Here is an 18,308-nt window from a genome sequence, read left to right as displayed (position 1 = left end):
AAATAAGACCCTGAGAATGGCAGAGAAAGTTCTTGAGTGGAGTCACGCACTTGTGATCGTTTTGTGTGGGGTTAAGGACGTCTTTGATAGTTAACTAACACTCCCCTTTTCTACTCAAGTCACTCTCCCCGCCCCGACTATCCCAAGTGACCCATAGGGAATCTCACAACAAGAAATGTGGACGCTCGAACGCCACGAGCACACTGAAGCCGACCGTACGACAGGCGCCTTGTATCGCAAGTCGTTCCCGCCAACCAATCGTTACCCCTCTCAAACTCCCCACTTTTTACGAAAATAAGTTGCACCACCTGATGTCATATCCGTCTCAGACTACTATTTCCTAGAATATTCTTTGGTGTAGAAATTAGAAAATTTAGATACCTAAAAATAGGTACCTAATTTTAAATCAGTATTCTAAGCACACATGCTAACTAGCTATAAATGGAACCGTAAGTCCAGGTTTTTTAATAATATTTCTAGTAACGCTTAAGCTGTATTATATACTTTATCCCCGTATTCGTATAGAAACGGGAACTACGCGGTAGATCAATAGTAGTAAAATAAATAAAAATGCTGAAAATTTCTTTTTCTTACATTTATTAGTCCACATATAACCATCCTTAATCATTATCCATCATTATTAATAATAATTGAATCACATTAAAACATTTAATAATACACAATTCACAATGAACCGTAAGTTTAAATTCTTGGTTTTCCTTATTTACAAATTAATATTTACTTAAAAATATAACATAAATTATACAAAATGTCACACTTAAAAATATATTTACACATTAGGCATAATTTCCTTTAAAAAATAAAATTGCAAGCCATAGGCTATTTATCTAATTTAATGTAAGTTGCCGATTAAAATCAACATCCCTATTTCAAAAGGGTTAATTCTAAAACGTTTTAAATATTTTTTTATGATTGAACAGGCTGTATAGCTCGCAACCTTTGCTTATATTGCAGGGAACAAATTAAAATAATATGCAGTGATGGATTCTTACGAATAATACCCACCCTTAATACACGATTTCTTCCCATACACAACTTCTGTTGACTCATTATTAATAGCCTCAGACTAATTACATAAGGACCTGCTGCGTTAGATATTACTTTTCTGTCAAAGTATATGATCAACGGTCTAATGTGATTGTAAAAACTGTATCCATAGAATCGATCTTTTATAGTCGTAATCGTGTTATTCGGTTAAAGAGCTCTGTAAAAATACCGTTTTGTGTAGTTGAATAGTGTGAAAAACGGTCAACAACTTTTAGTTTATTATAAAATATATAAATTTAAAAATCTAGGCTCGTTTTCATCGCAAAATAGCAGATTATTTTGTTCGTGAATTTGGGTGCGATACTAGTCCTTATGTCTGACATTATGTCCTTATGTGTGATAATAATCTGACTTAATAGCCGTTTTTAAGTTAATTTAGGTCTCTCTGCTAGGCGGGGATATAGAACTAAGAACCACCACGTTGCTACAATGCAGTTTGGCGTGTCAATGTTTGACTTTATAACGATCACTACCAGATCTGATAAGAGAAGAAAGAAAAGCTATGGCATTTTATCTGCTCGACCTAGGATCAGACGCCACATAAGTTGAACCATTGGACCAACGAGGCAGATAAAAACTTAAAGGGATATAAAAATAACCCTATAATAAAGTTTAAGATCCGAATCAGAAACGACCTTCACCTATCTCTTTAATGTATGCAAAGTGTTCAATATCAAACTAGCGGACGCCCGCGATTAGACCTCGTTAATCCGTCTCATTCGCAAAATCCTTGCTCAGCCGACGTTTACTAACTATAAACTACCTCCCTGCCAATTTTTTCGATTAGTGTCCTTTCGCTTTTATGTTAGATTCGATACGTTAAAAAATATATTGCGAGTTGCCTTAAAATCTCCTGACCAAACTATTATTAGCTATCATTAATGATGCTTAATAATAGTTCGTCAAGAGTTTTTCATACAACATACTCGCAACATATTTTTCAACATTCTAATAATTTTAAATAAAACATCCAGTAAACAGATGGTGAAGGTCGTTTCTAATTCGAATCTTCTACTAATACCGGTCCTTATACACAGACAAAGTTACAGGATTCAAATAATAGTTGTAAACTAACTTTTAACAAATTCGCATATAATTTCTGCGTGTTCTTCCTTCACTCCGATAGTGACGAGTTGCGCTTTGGACACTAGGGACAATGACTCCCCGTCTAGCTCGTGGTCTTGTAACACTGATACTGTTTCGTTCCAGTTGTACTTGGCCAAATGGGCTGCTAGTTGTTCCGCCTGTAAAAAATGAGATTTAAAATACCGGGAAAATAAAATCGGAATTTAATACGTTAAATGGATTCCTATTGTTGAAGTCGGTTAAAAATTCATGTTCATATCCGCCATATTGAATTTTCTGTGACGTCATTTATATGGATTCATGAATTAAAAAAATGAAACCTACCGTCCAAGTCCTGACACTGCTCGGTGTGAGTAGTTTGAATGGATTCTCTGAAATAAAAATAAATTCGTTTATTAACACAGTTTTACGTAAATCAATTTGAATGTTTTTATCTTACGTTTATTATACGTTTTGGCGGCATTATTATAGGCTTATATATTATTTCTAATCCTATAGGTACTCATAAGTGTTCAGTTTTTTTTCCTTTTGAGGCATGGAGCCTTAAAAATCCTTACTCATACTGAAAAATTATATTTTGGCTGGTGGGAAGCTTCGGCCGTAAAGATGTACCGCCAAACGATTTTGCGTTTCAGTACGACGTCGTGTAGAAACCGAAAGGGGTGTGGATTTTCATCCTATTACTAACAAGTTAGCCCACTTCCATCATAGATTGCATCATCACTTACCATCAGGTGGGATTTTGGTCAAGGGCTAACTTGTAAAGAATAAAAAAGAAAAAGAAAAAGCAAGTCTGTCGCACATTCACGGCTAAAACCACAGAACCGATTTAAGTGAAATGAAATAAGTGAATAATTTTTATGCTGGAAAAATCCATCGTTTTCGTGGGGTTTGTAAAAAACCTCAGACCAATTGGATTTGTATCGCAATCAAAGTCACCGACAAAATTCACTGTTTTTTAGGGGGACGAGGTAAACTCACACATCGAAAATATTTAACACTAATAAATATCCTGTGTCCTTACACTACACACAACTATACATTTAAATCGTAATACACACACATGTAATTTTAACACAGTTAAACGTTGAGCATATATCGTATAGATGTAGTTTGTATAAACACATTAGATCGTGATCATATACTTTTGACAGAGGTGTTAAGCGAGGCAGGTCCTATGATAATTGGTCTGTGTAAAAAACATAATTTCACGTGAATGGTGTCGCGGGCGTCCGCTAGTTGGTATATAATAAACTAAATTTGAATACATCTCACCATCTTCTTCCAGATCTTCGCTGTCGTCAGTCGCCGTCGCCGTCACCTCCCCCTCCATATTCTCGCACTCTTTTATGTTAAGATGGGAGATGTCCAATATTTTACTGTTGTCTTTCACGAACTCCCTCTCCCGCTTCACGTCTTTGTTCTCTTTCTTCATTTCATCTGAATTGTTGTAGAATGTTCTCTCTTTTAGAGGTTTTCTTATCTGTAATTGAGAATTATTTTTGTTACTTCAATACTATTTACTATTTTTTACTTATTACTGTTTCTTTTTTTTATAAAATGTTATTCAAAAGATTATCTATATGTAATACCATTGACATATATATAAGGGTATTAATCAATTTTATGGTCATTAAGAACAAGTTAATTAATATTATTATTAATTGTGAAATGTCAAATGACTAACGATGTATACCCCCATTATTTATTTGTTTATTGATAGAGATTCCACATAATATAGTTTATATAATATGGCTTTAGCATAGTTTAGTAATTCAATATATTGTCTACTTACTGGAAATGCGATATTTGACTCTTGAATAACGAATCCACCAAGTACATGTGTCAGTATATAGCCTCTATCTTCTTTGACTTCTTTAGAAGTTTCTGCTTTTACTTTGACGTCTGGTTTAGATTCTGTTTTGATTTTATTGACTTCTTTTGGCGATTCTATTGAAGCACTTCCTTTTTTTTCATTCTTAATCTCTACTTTCACTTTACTTGTAACATCTTCCAACTGAGCCGACGTTTTTGCTACTGGACTAAGTAGTTCTTTTTTTACTTCCGTTATTTTTTTGATTATTTCTTTTTTTATTTCCAATTTATCTTTACTAGTATCCGATTGTTTCTCATTTGTTACTTGCAAAATTATACTTTTTTCGGGAGTGTTTATTTTTATTTCTACTGGGGGATCAATAATTGGCAAAGATAAACTTGGTTCAGGTTTACTAACTACTGTTTCAGTTTTAGGTGGTTCAGGGACACTATCTTTGTCCGTTAAAATTCTACCTCTCGCTTGGACGTAAACTGTATTTCTAACTAACTTTTCTTTTTCTGTTACTTGGGTTTCATTTACAGTCTCTGGTATTATATTAATCATGTTTCTTACAACGTTTTGAGCTTCTTGTGTATTTTGTGTCACCTGTATATTTTGTGTCATTTGTGTGTTTTGTGACACTTGTGTACTAGTTCGTATTGGTTTAGCTAATTCCTCTATTATTTTAGAATTTTGAAGGGGATTTAATGGCGTTATTTGCATACTATTTATAGTTATTCTTCCTGATGGTCTGTGAACAGGACTGGTGTTACATCCGACATCTGCTGAACTTGCGCTATATTCATTCTGTATCTGTTTTATTGTAATGGGAGCCTCTGTTTGGTTGCTAATAGTAACTTTTTTATGTACTTCATCAGGCGATTCACTTTTTCTTTTTCTATTTAGTACGTAACTGTTACCTTCCACTTTTATATTACTAAATGTTGTAGTTTTTCTAGGAACACTATTCATGGATATTATATTTGGCATTGTGTGTTGAGCTTGTATAGTCGTCGACGGCTGCATTGGGAGCAAATTGGGTGCGTTGCTTCTAACTTGGTTAGTCCTTGGCTGTATTGGTCTATACGATTGGGGCATACTTTTCGCTGCAGGTACAGGGTTGACGACATTGAAGTTTGTCGCACTCGTTCCCTTGTTTGCAGTGGTATTAACTTTCCTACTCTCCTCAACATTGAATATAGTATTTGGGTATGCTTGTTGTATGTTTGTTGCAGCGTTCTGTTGCATTGGTCGTATTTGATTTACAGTTGAATCAAATGTTTGAGGAACTCGTTGTATATTTTGTACGTTGTTTGGAACCATGGTGATTGTTGGTTGGATTGGAAACCTCGGTTCTTGCTGTACAGTCTGAGGCATTTGATGTCTGTAAATGTTCTGTACAATTTCTTGTGGTTTGCTTATAATTTCATTTGGATTTATTTGATTCGGTGTTATCATCCTATTTATATTTAGTGTACTGTTGTTTTGGTTTTGTGCATTTAATATATTGACTTGCTGCGGTATTGCTGCAACATTTGAAACCATTCTCGGATTCTGCATTGCTGCGATATTTGTAGGCAATGTTTGTATGTTTGGCATCACGCTGGGCATCATTTGCAACGGTCGTATTTGTTCTTGGGGATTCTGGACAAACATTTGTGGTACGTTTTGGTAGCCATAGTTCTGGATGTACAATTGATTTTGGTCTATATGCTGTTGTGGTGAAGGCATATAATTTGTTGGCACGTGTTGGACGTAGAAGACCGGGTTTTGCACTTGTCTGTTCTGTATCCATGGCGGCGTGTTTTGGTGGTTGATCAGTATCGTTTGGTTTGGCTGTATTTGGTCCCCTGGAAAAGAAAATAAACATTTCATAAATTATAGTAAACTTACTTGTTTCATATATGTCAACAAGTGGAGTCTTGTTCAAGGGCTAATTTGTAAAGAATAAAAAAAAGGATACGTTTATTGTTCTATTTTGTCAGTCTGTTCAATCTAAACTTTTAAAATGACTAATTTGAAGAACTTGGGCGTCAGAAAAAATAGGTTTCTTGAGATTATAAAAAAAACTTAAAACGACGACGTCATCAAATTATAGTATTTACTTACAGGCTTTTAGGGGTTATTATAAAAAAATGTATTTATTAATTTTTTTATAGTAATTCCTAAAAACCTGTAAATGCTACAGTTTACAAAATGAATAATATGCATTTTTTCGGTTCTACTTTGCAATTGCAATTTTAACAAAACAAATAGATGGGTATTTCAATTTTTGCTATGCCAGTTGAATAACTTTTTGATCTTACTGTCTGAAATCTACTAATGAAATAGAGTAGGGCTGTTTATAAAATAAACATATCGATATTTCGATACATCGATATTTATAGGGAAGATGTGCACATAAGTAAAAGCTAACCTGGACCGGGTCCGCTATCACACTAATATTTTAAAGGCGAAAGTTTGTGTGTGTATGCTTGTTCCTCGATTTGGCTGAAATTTGGAATGGAAATAGATTTCACTCTGGATTAACGGACGGACGAAGTCGCGGGCATCCGCTAGTAATATATATTATGGTTTTCATCTTTTAGTTTATTTATTTGCATATTATCGAAAATAACACTAACATCACTAAAATGAAAAGTACTTTTGTATAAATAAAATATTATATTACAGCCCTAAAATAGAGCAAATCCTCTGGCAACAATGGTATACATAATAGATACAGATAGATGTCGCTCGCGTCTCACTTTCATGCTTTCAGTTTACACGTGGGGTCGCCCACGTGACCTCCAATGGTCGCCATGGTTACGTTTGAAGGTCGCCGCCTGTAGGGGCTTCTACTTCGCAAGTTTAATTTGATAACAGGAACGGAGATGTATCCGAGATATTTTTCAAGTAATTTGGATAATTAAACAACTTTAACGGTGTAGCGCAGTTAAGTAGGTACTAAGACATATATAATTCGATTTACTGGAGGTTGCTTTTGTATTTTTAATTTCTTTTATTTATTGTAATTGTTATTTGTATTTTTCCTTTTAATTGTGCAATAAATAACAAAACAAGTCTCGTAAAAAACATCGCATGCATCGCATCGCATTTTATAAGAATACATTAAAACTAAGCCAAGGCTTAAGTAACGCATTGCTTAAAATATAAGAGTGTATATTTTTCCCTTGTTTATTGACTAATATAGGTAAATGCTATGTTTAGACGCTGAAAAAAAAACATACATACAACCGAACGTAGAACCTCCTCCTTTTTGGAAGTCGGTTAAAAAAGGGTAAACCGATAAAAAATCACGAAAATTTTAAATTAGTAAATTTAAAATTTTCGTGATTTTTTCGGAATTTGGAATGGAATTTCCCTATAATAAGAATATCAGTCTAGCCGTTTTAAGGCGATACGCCTTAAAACGTATTTTAAAATAGAGAAAGAAAAAATGAAGAAAAAATGTCTAATTAAACACAAAATTGTACATATTGTGTGCACATATAGTGAAGTAACTAAATTCGGATCACTTTTTGCGGTGATTTTCTTGGCACGTAACATGTCTAACAGTAGAAAATCTTCGGCCACAGCCGATAAGACCAGAGGTAACATGCGACCGTCGACCAGTGGTGCTAAGATGCGATCCTAGACACATCTCGTGATATGAAACAGACAAAATGTCAACCAATGGCGGCGTAGTAGTTCCAGCCTTATCTCTTTCGTACTCACGCAATGAAAGAGATAGCGATATTTCCAGTAGCGCCATAATTGGTTGACTTTTCTCTACAAGAGATAATCTTGTTTGTCGCATGTTAGTACCACAGTGAAGAGAAATGTAGACAAAAATTCGTTCAATGGCGTCGGAGTTGACCCAGTCTTTCGTCTCAACGCAATGAAAGAGATAGCGGTATTTCGGTTGCGCCGTTATTGGGTGTATTTTGTCTATTACTACTCACGAGATTATCTCGTTGGTCGCATGTTAGCGCCACTGGACGCAAAACTAAAGTTTGTGTCACAGCTGGGAATCGAACCCAGGTCCTCTTGTAATCAAATGCGGCACAGAGGTCGTCAACTGATGAGTTGTGCCCCTGTTTGTGACGATTGATTTGACCGAGTAACCTTAATCTAAATTCGCTACCCCATATTTGCGACCCTCTCCGATGAAATTAAAAAAAATTAGTAACCCTCCTAAAAATCAAAGAGAGATATTAGTATTATTATAATACTAGCGAACGCTCGCGACTTCGTCTGCGTGGAAATCGAAGTAAACTGTCCACCCATATTTCATTGATTTTCGCATGTGTTATATACAGAGTGTCCCGTAATTAATGGATAAAAAGCGAATGGTAGATACACCATCTAATTTGAATAGTTTTAAAAAAATCCCTAGCGTGACCAAGGTATTTTTTTTTTTGGGATTTTTCCACTTTTTCTATCTTAAATCACTTTTTTCAATGCTGTAGCTGCATAATAAATAGTCCACTAGTCATTTTACAAAAATATAACTCAAAACATGAACGATTTATAATAAAAAAATTCAACCCCTTTTTAATCTTTTAGGCGAAGAATTTTGAAAAAACTTGAATGACATTATTTTTAGTATTCATATGGTAGTACACATATCAATTTCTACAAATGTAACTTGAAAATCATTTTTAAATTCATTTTTATTAGTTAGTAAGGGGTTCGTTGTCACTTGGAAATTTTAACAGGGGTTCGTGGAGCCGAAAGTTTGAGAACCCTAAAAATCAAAAATCAAAATCAAAATCAAAAAATCATTTATTTCAAGTAGGCTCAGTTTACAAGCACTTTTGACACGTCAGTTGACTATTTGTAAAGATTCTACCACCGGTTCGGAAGACAGGTTCTGCTGAGAAGATACCGGCAAGAAACTCAACAGTTGCTCTTTTGAAAAAGTCATACAGTATTATAATTTACAATTGATAATAATTACTGTTTACATTTCTTATAGTTCTACTTCCTGTGTGAAGGTCTGGCTTGAAGGCTGAAGGCTGATCCAACGGCCTCCAAGCATCTTTATCATTAAGGAACTCGTCAATGTTGTAGTACCCTTGACTAAGTAAATGTTTTTTAACTCATTGCTTAAAGCTATGCAGTGGCAGGTCCATCACAGTCTTGGGGATCTTATTATAGAAGAGTACACCCAAATCTACAAAAGATTTTTTTACTATTTGGAGACGATATGCAGAAATAACTAACTTATGCCCGTGTCTAGTAAGACGTGGGTTTAAATCTCCTTTTCGTTTGTACAAATTAACATTTTGTCTTACATATACTATACTGTTATATATATATTGACAGGCTACTGTTAGTATACCTATTTCTTTAAACTTTTGACGAAGGGACTCGCGTGATTTTAATTGATATATTGCTCGAATTGCTCTTTTTTGAAGTACAAATATAGATAGTATATCGGCCGCCTTGCCCCACAATAAAATACCGTAAGACATTACGCTGTGAAAGTACGTTAAACAATATAGCTAACACGTAGACTCACCAGGCTGCACCAGCATCTGCGTCTCGTACACCAGCCGGACCGGGCACAGCACCATTTGCTGCTGGTCTTGAGCGCTGCTGAAGAAATTATAGAACGAATATATTAATCCTGCTTCGTTGTACAGCAGTTAGCTTATACCTATGTGGCTATGGATCATAAAATCCGGACTATATAATAAATGACGGAATTATCGCTGGACATACATAAAAAAAAAAGAAAAAATCATACATACAGCCGAATGTAGAACCTCCTCCTTTTTGGAAGTCGGTTAAAAATACTAGCTGACGCCGCGCGGTTTTACTCGCGTGGTCCCTGTTCCCGTAGGAATACGGAGATAATATATAGCCTATAGCCTTCCTCGATAACACTGAAAGAATTTTTCATAATTTCTAAAAATATATTTTTTCGATTTTTGTCTGTCTGTCCGTGTTTTTTTGTTATTTGGGCATCATGCTGGAACTACTGAATGAATTCAAATAAAACTTGGCACAGTTTAAGACCATAATACGGAGAAGGTTATAGAATATTTTTTATTGCGAAAATAAAATGAAAGTTTGTATGGAAAGTCCTTCATTTTTAGAGTTACAGTTTTAAAAATTTGTTCATAATTCATGAACATTCATAAACAAATTTTGACTTTTTCATGAATTATAAGCAATGTGATTCAAGAATTTTTAAAGTTCCACCTTAAAGTTGTGAAAGATTGTGGGATTGAAAGTTTACATTGATTTCTACGCGGACGAAGTCGCGGGCGTCGGCTAGTTTATTATAATATATAAAACATTCGAAAGTATAAATAGAAGGGGGTGAAATAGGGGTTGAAAGTTTACATCGAGTTTCATGCGTCCGTTAGCTTTTCTTCATATAAAAACCATAGGCCTAGATACGCACCATGAGATAAATTAGTAAAAAAAAAAATATTTTTTTAATTTATTTAATTTTAATTTTCTAAAATGCACACAACTGAAAAGTTGGAGGTGCATGCCCCAGACAGGATTCGAACCTACACCGTCCGGAATCGAAGTCAGAGGTCATATCCACTGGGCTATCACAGCACATCTACAGGATTAGCCTAACCCTTCTCATTTTTAGAGGAGACTCGTGCTCAACAGTGTGCCGAACGTTGTGTGCATTTTAAGAAATTAAATATCACGTGTCTCAAACGATGTAGGAAAACATCGTGAAGAAACCTGCACACCAGAGAATTCTCTTAATTCTGTGTGTGTGAAGTCTGCCAATCCGCATTGGGCCAGCGTGATAGACTATTGGCCTAACACCTCTCATTATGAGAGACTCGAGCTCAGCAGTGAGCCGAATATGGGTTGATAATGATAGGCTATCCACCACGCTGGTCCAATGCGGATTGGTAGACTTCACACACGTAGAGAATTGGTTAAATGATAAATGAAACATACCCTTGTTGCTCTTGCTGATACACCGGCTGCTGCATCTGTATATACAATGAAACATCATCAATATCAGTCATTATAGGGCCTTTTAGAATTTAAACTATCGGGAGTGTTATTCATATTAATTGACTAGCTGACGCCGCGCGGTTTCACCCGGGTGGTTCCCGTTCCCGTAGGAATCCGGGAATAATATATAGCCTATATCCTTCCTCGATAAATGGGCTATCTAACACTGAAAGAATTTTTCAAATCGGACCAGTAGTTCCTGAGATTAGCGCGTTCAAACAAACAAACAAACAAACAAACAAACAAACAAACAAACTCTTCAGCTTTATTATATAAGTATAGATTATGAAAAACGGCTAAAACTCACGTGATATTAGGTCGGAGTGTGTCCGACTAACCTAATATCACGTGAGTTTTAGCCGTGTTTCATAATCAATTAGGGCCACACCCTCTAGTACAACACCGACCTTCTAATCTTAATACGTATTTATTTTCATTTGATGGCTTCCGTGGCGCAGTGGTATCCGCGGTGGATTTACAAAACGGAGGTCCTGGGTTCGATCCCCGGCTGAGATTTTCTTAATTGGTCCAGGTCTGGCTGGTGGAAGGCTTTGGTCGTTACTAGTTACTGCCCTACCGGTAAAGAATTACCGCCAAGCGATTTATCGTTCCGGAATGATGTGTAGAAACCGAAAAGTGTGTGGATTTTCATCCTCCTCCTAACAAGCTAGCCCGCTTTCATCTTAGACTGCATCATTTACCACCAGGTGAGATTATAGTCAATGGCTAAGTTTTAAAGAATAAAAAAAAAAAAATATTGACAAGTAGGGCCTTGACTGCGTTCTCAGCTGAAGGCTATTATCACTAACTTTGACGTATGTCACTTGTCATCAATACGAATTTGAGATTCTAATTTGATTGTGTAACAGATGTCATCAGGTACAAACTGACCCTTCGTGGATATCATACAGTAGGTCTCTGCTATTGTAAATAAAAGAATTAGTTCGATAATAGAGACCAATCAATCTGTGGAACAAGTAGGTTTCAGAAAAGGGTTTTCTACTATAGTCCATATTACACAGCCTTGAGATAATTATAGAAAAGTATCAAGAACATCACAGACACCTGTATTTAGCATTTGTCGACTACCAAAAAGCTTTCGACACAGTAACACACGAAAGCACATGGGTCAGCATGAAAGAATAAGGAGTCAGCGAGGTATATATAGAAATAATACAAAACATATAGGTATAATAATAACACAGGTAGGATAAAGCTAGAAACCTTGGGCCCAAGCTTTCTCATAGAGAGGGGCGTAAGACAGGGTGATCCACTATCGCCAACCATATTTATTGCCCTCCTTGAAACCATCATTAGCAAATTGGACTGGAAAAATCTAGGACTCTATATACAAGGTTCCTACATAAACTACCTGAGATTTGCAGACGACATAGTTGTACTATCAGAAACCAGCTCTCAACTGCAAGTGTTGATCAATTCCTATTATGTACAAATACCCAACTCAAATGTAGGACTTGAGATCAATCTAACAAAGACGAAGACAATTTATTGGTGTTGAGTTTCTTCTCAGCAGAACCTGCCTTCCGAACCGGTGGTAGAATCTTTACGAATAGTCAACTGACGTATCAAAAGTGCTTGTAAACTGAGCCTACTTGAAATAAATTAATTTTCTATTCGTAGCTATTCGTATCTGTAAAACACCTCTAAAGTCTAAGATGGAGGGATTACTTGGCAGGGGTTTCTACATGGCATATTCACGGAATGCTTAATTGCTTGACAGTACGACTTTGCTGGTAAGGTGGTAGCTAGCAATAGCCGACGCCACCATGCCACCCCTCAGCCAATTAAAAAAAACGGAAATTCAAAAAATATCCTCCGTGACGCAGTAGTATGCGCGGTGGTGGTATATCGTTTACAAGACGGAGGTCCTGGGTTCGATCCCCGGCTGAACCGATTGAGGTTCTTCTAATTGATCCAGATCTGGCTGGTGGAAGGCTTCGGCCATGGCTAGTTACCACTTTACCGGTAAAGATGTACCGGCGGCAAGCGATTTAGTGTTCCGGTACGATATCGTTTTGAAACCGAAAGGGGTGTGAATTTTCATCCTACTCCTAACAAGTTAGCCCGCTTCCATCTTAGATTGCATCATCACTTACCATCACGTGATATTTTAGTCAAGGACACTTGTAAAGAAAAAAATATATAAAATCCTTAGTTGACCTGAGTTGGGAATGAAACCCAGGACCTGTATATTGAAAGCAGCATTAACAACTGCGCGCTCTCGTCAAAAGGTTGTTGCAGAAAAATACTAACTTATTTTTGCGACATTGTAAATTAGAAGGGATGAAATAGGGGTCCAAATCATTAAATTGAGCTGAGTGGACAACCCTAAAAGCTTGAAAAGGGGTTGAAAGTCTAAAAATATAAAGCAGAGAGAAGGTAACTCTTGTAGTGGGCTTATTGAAAATTATGAAGGTGATGATGACATTAATTTTTAACACCTTACTTATAAAGCTTTTCCCGCCAATATTAATAATAATTAATCGATTGATACATAAACTTCCAGCAGTAAAACATTTCAGTACTTTTTATCTGTTACCGAAGTTGTATAAAATAAAAAAATTACATAGATATTATTACTTACTACAGCATTTCCCGCCAAAAATTACCTATGAGTAACCTACATATTTTATACTAACACATACTCATAAAAAGTTGAATTAATGTTTAAATGAGCATTAAGTTAACGATAATAATTAACTTATGAACATTTTAATGATCATTATTTATGACGTAGGTTTATAAAAAGAACTTTAAATCTTTTCATAAAAAGAAAAACAAAACAATCCTAAAACCCTGAGGCCAAAAAATTCGCAGAATTTACATCGCTATATTGCATCTTCTTTCTTCAAACAACAAAAGAAAAAATACGAATACCCCTTGATTATCTCTTTCCTTCTCTTTTAAGACGTCTCTTTCTCCCGCCCTATAAATTCGAAATCGGCTTCAAAAATCTATATTACCCTATTTTTTTGTGTAATGCTCGAATATTCAATACGTTACATGTAAAAATAGACTCTACTACCAAGACACTTAAGATACATATTTCATTAGCGCCATAATTGATTTAGAAAATATCATTAGTTACGAAAATGAACTTTATTTTAAAAGCAATTAAGTCTATATTAGGATGTGGGTATGGATTTTAATGGATGGAGTCCCCTACGGCAGACATTTTATTTTTTGTAAGTGATGTCCTAATTTGGTAAAAGTAATTTGTCGATGTTTCATTCCATTTTAATTCGATAAAGTTGTAGTCTAAAATCCGTATTATAAATGGCCTTCACCCATCTGTTTGTTGAATGTAAAGAGTTTTATATCAAATTTAGTTGGTAGGTAAGTTAAAAAATTTATTGCTAGTAGGTTCCCAAAGTATTATAAACCAATGTTAACAATTAATGATAGTTTAGTCGGGAGTTCTGTGTGTGTGTGTGTGTGTGTGTGAGAGAGAGATTTTTTTGGAAAAAATAATTCTTTTAATTAATCCAAAATCTATCGCCAGTCCAACGCGATTCTTGAAGTCGTATGTAGATTCAAAAAAATATAAAACAAAAATACAGCCTGAACATATATCCTCCACTTTTTAGGGGTAGGTTAAAAACGCGTCGATCGCTGCCAAACGCGTAAAAATTGGTTGATTTCTTCCAGAGATATTATATTTTAAAAATTCCAAAAAGTTCTTTCGAAAAAATAACTATCAAATTAGGTTAGACTGCGATTTCCTATACGATTTTGAATGTTTTTCACTTAAAATTAGGCAAGGTTGGTCTGTAGGGTCATCAACCGTTTAACCTTTTTTTAAAGTAAAAAAAATGTCAGATTGTTTTTTAAATTAGTTTTTTAGAATATTCAAAATTTGATGATTCTTTTTGTTTGAATGAGCATACTTTGTTTTTATTGAAATTCGTGGACTTCCAAGATATTGTGAACCTATCTTACTTCGTACATATTTGGAACTTATTTCATGAGAAACTATATAGGAAATTTAAAACGGTAGGTTTATAAAAGTCTAAAACACGGTAGATAATAAACTCGAAGACGATTTCTACATGATGTGTACTGAGAAGAAACGGGATTTCTTATAACGAGTAACCTACTTTAAACGACTGTTATATTATTTTGTACATATTTATAATATTATTTTATCATATTTACACTGAAAAACCGAAAAATACAAAAATGAAAAATAACTCCACCGACATCAAAAACACTAAAATATGCTACAATCAAAATAATTCTATGTGCTATCTACTGATCGTTTTCTAGGTGGTGGTTAGCTAAATATGTAATTTTATATTAATTAAAGACCTGCCCCTTAACATTACATTTTTTCTATTTACAAGCGCTTATATTAATTTGGCATTACATATTTATCCTAGCACCGTCTTCAAAACAGTCAGTAGACAGAATTTTTGTTTTGTTTTTTAGTTTAGCATATTTTAATATCTTTGAAATCGGTTGATTTTTTTTAAAGTTTCAATATTTTATTGTTGTTAATCAGTATCTAGTCTTGGTATGCCAACAATACTCTTGATACCAACTATTACATCCTTGTGCAATGTTATCTTTATAAGGAAATATACAATATTATAAAAATCCATAATAAGTCATACATCGATAACTATCGATAAACCTAAGCAAAACAAATCACAACACTACGACAAATATAGAGCGCCCCAGGGGCGCAACAAATCCCAAGCAAACTCTATAAATAAGTTGTATCAGTGAAAGAGACACATATACATTATTTTCGTTGCGTTAGAAAGAGAGAGAATTCTCCAATTAAAGTGATATGAAAGCGATAGTGCATTTTGGACTCTAAAGGCGAGCTGTCAACTGTCACACTGAAACTAAATGTCACTTTCATAAACAATAACAATGACCTAAAAACGTTTCACAATTTAAGAAAAAATAAGTAACTGTAAAAAACATTTATCATATTTTTTTTAATACAATAAAAATAAAAATTATTTTTGAAAATAAATCCTAGCAAAAAAAATAAAAATCCACTTGTCAAAAAAAACATTTTTTATAAACACGTGTATTTGAAATGCAGTCCCGTGACGTCACAATCGAAACTCTCGGAACTAAATTTAGTGCAGTGACATACATCGACACGAGACGCAGGGAGACAGTAGCTATAAGACGCCAAACACTCGTTATCACTGACGCACAACAAAATATTGATAAAGAAAATAACAAAACAGACTTACCATGGTCGATTTCCGGTCGAGAACTGGTCGAAACACGGAAAAAACTATTTTAAAACGAATCACAACGCCCTAAATACGAGCGCTTCGGACATCTTTCACGACGAAATGGCTGCTTCGATAACACCGTACACCCATTCCACGGTCGACCGCCCGGTATCTCGAAACGGCTAACGACACAAAACAGTCGACAGTATCGTTCCCTCGCGAACAAAAGCGTAAATTCCTGTATCGATTTTACAAAACCCGGATAACGTGGTACCGGTTCCGCTTAACCAATGATAGTGTTGTGAATACAGACGCATCGCATTGGACGGGACGTGTTTCGAAATTCAAACACGTGCCATGACCCCGTTTCTCTCCAACCAACTAAAAACAGACGCGACAGCGCTATGTCTGTCTCTTTCATACTTATAAACAATTGGATATATATAAAAACGAGAGGCGCATTTACTTTTTTCCACGTCAAACCAAATGGTTGAGTAATAAACTGGCTTTGTTCACTTACTATAGTGAATTATGTATTTTACGTCGACATACTTAAAGTGCAAACTAAAACAGCCCATGTGTCTGTTGGTGACGTCACCCGTTCAGAATGGCTGATGTTTATATAATTAATTCATCGTATTTTGGCTTATCTGCTCGAGCATTTGTGGCTTTATTTTACTTCATCATAAAACAAAAAAAATTGGTTCATTTACCTCTTTATTGCAGTGAATATTAGAATACAAAAATCATTTTTAGCAAGGATTAATATGATTTTTTTACAGATTCATCAATTTATTGCTAAATTTTATTGATAAAGCCAAAATCCTAGATAAACTTTCAGTTCTAAGTCAGATGGTAGGATGTTAAAATAACTAGTATGATATAATATCCTCATCTTATTCAATTCAAAATGGGTCATAAAACCATATTTTTATTAAGTACGATTTCAATCTTTGTCAATATCATCGACTTTAAGTTTCAAAATTACGAGAGTTTGGTCTTTTAGATGTTGAAATTATGAGAAATACTTAAAAATGTTTAAGAAAAATATGCTCAAAATGTAAATGTATCAACAAGTCAGCACCCGTCGGCAGATATCAAAAAAAAAATTCTTTACATTGCTGATTTATCAATAGTTATCTAACTGTCACGACAGCACGAGTTAACTATTACAACTGCAAATTACGTGCAATGGCATACACTACTTTTTACGACCATGATGAAAGAAATAAAATAATTAACAAAACTTGGTAAATTATTAAATAAAAAATTGGTGGCCTCTTTGATTTTGTACCGGCGTGGCCCCCTAGATTTGTTTCATAAAATGAAACCTGAATTTTCGTAGCCAATAATATGGAACTATTTAAAAATGAAAAAAAATCATTGTAACACGATTGACATACTGAACATTACCAAATGACCTGTAGGAATGAATAACTTTGTGATATGGATTGAGGTTTTACTCGTACGTATATTGAGTAGATTACAAAACGGGATTAGAAAAAGAATATAACCACATTATCAGTGATTACTTCGGCTTCGAGACTAAATAATATATAGATCGAGAGCCAGCGTTAGCCACGCATACTTCATTATATGAAAGCTAAAAGCTTGTCAGCCTATGCTCGTACGATAGCTGCAGACAAATACTATAACAATTGTGGAGTTTGGACCATGCTGGCTTTGGTATAAAGTCTTAAGGGTCCAAATCCTCAATTGTCCAAGTATAAGTAACTTTTTTATATTTCCTATGGGATATCGTGAGAAGTCATATACTATCCAGTCACCAGACCCTTAGCTTCGTGGTTCGTGGTAAGCAGAGATCTGAGTCTCACAGAAATGGCACCAGATCCAGAATTTATGCCACTCTCATGAAACGGGGGCCATTACAGCACGAGTGTTACATTCGCTCATTACGTGCTGTGGCATACAATAATTTTTCTACGACCATGAATTACGAAATAACAAAATTTGGTAAACAAAATATGCGTTGGGCATGGTCGATTTTAGTATCAGCGTGGCCTTCTAGATTTGTCTCTTATTCAAGATTGAATTTTCGTAGGCAATGCCAATGACATGGATTTATTTAAAACTAGCGGACGCTCCGCGTGGAATTCAGTTTTTCACAAATCCCGCAA

The 18,308-nt window shown here is 35.0% G+C and overlaps 1 protein-coding gene across 2 annotated transcripts; it reads right to left on the bottom strand.

Moving 5' to 3' along the window:
- Positions 1-580: 580 nt before the first annotated feature.
- On the bottom strand, positions 581-16,459 carry LOC112056580 (integrator complex subunit 3 homolog). Of its 2 annotated transcripts, none has more exons than XM_052886814.1 (7): positions 16,186-16,459; positions 10,892-10,926; positions 9,477-9,553; positions 3,950-5,820; positions 3,430-3,637; positions 2,479-2,525; positions 581-2,312 (listed from the first exon to the last, which is right to left on the bottom strand). In XM_052886814.1, the coding sequence occupies exons 1-7, from the start codon at positions 16,186-16,188 to the stop codon at positions 2,139-2,141; spliced, it is 2,415 nt and encodes an 804-aa protein (XP_052742774.1). In that variant the 5' UTR covers positions 16,189-16,459; the 3' UTR covers positions 581-2,138. The 2 variants fall into 2 exon arrangements, with proteins under 2 accessions (XP_052742774.1, XP_023952797.2); XM_024097029.2 differs by having other exon boundaries at positions 9,477-9,550; positions 16,186-16,458.
- Between the last annotated feature and the right edge of the window lie 1,849 nt (positions 16,460-18,308).

The sequence above is a fragment of the Bicyclus anynana genome, chromosome 18 (genome assembly GCF_947172395.1).
Source record: "Bicyclus anynana chromosome 18, ilBicAnyn1.1, whole genome shotgun sequence".
Lineage (NCBI taxonomy): Eukaryota > Metazoa > Arthropoda > Insecta > Lepidoptera > Nymphalidae > Bicyclus > Bicyclus anynana.
Note: the sequence above shows the minus strand (reverse complement) of the source record. Positions and strands in the feature narration are given on the sequence as shown.

Excerpts from the sequence above, each read along its gene's own strand:
- LOC112056580 (XM_052886814.1), bottom strand. Across the intron at positions 5,821-9,476 it reads GCAGATGCTGGTGCAGCCTG|GGGACCAAATACAGCCAAAC; the intron begins GTGAGTCTACGT and ends TTTCTTTTCCAG. Across the intron at positions 2,526-3,429 it reads CGAAGATCTGGAAGAAGATG|AGAATCCATTCAAACTACTC; the intron begins GTGAGATGTATT and ends TTTTTATTTCAG.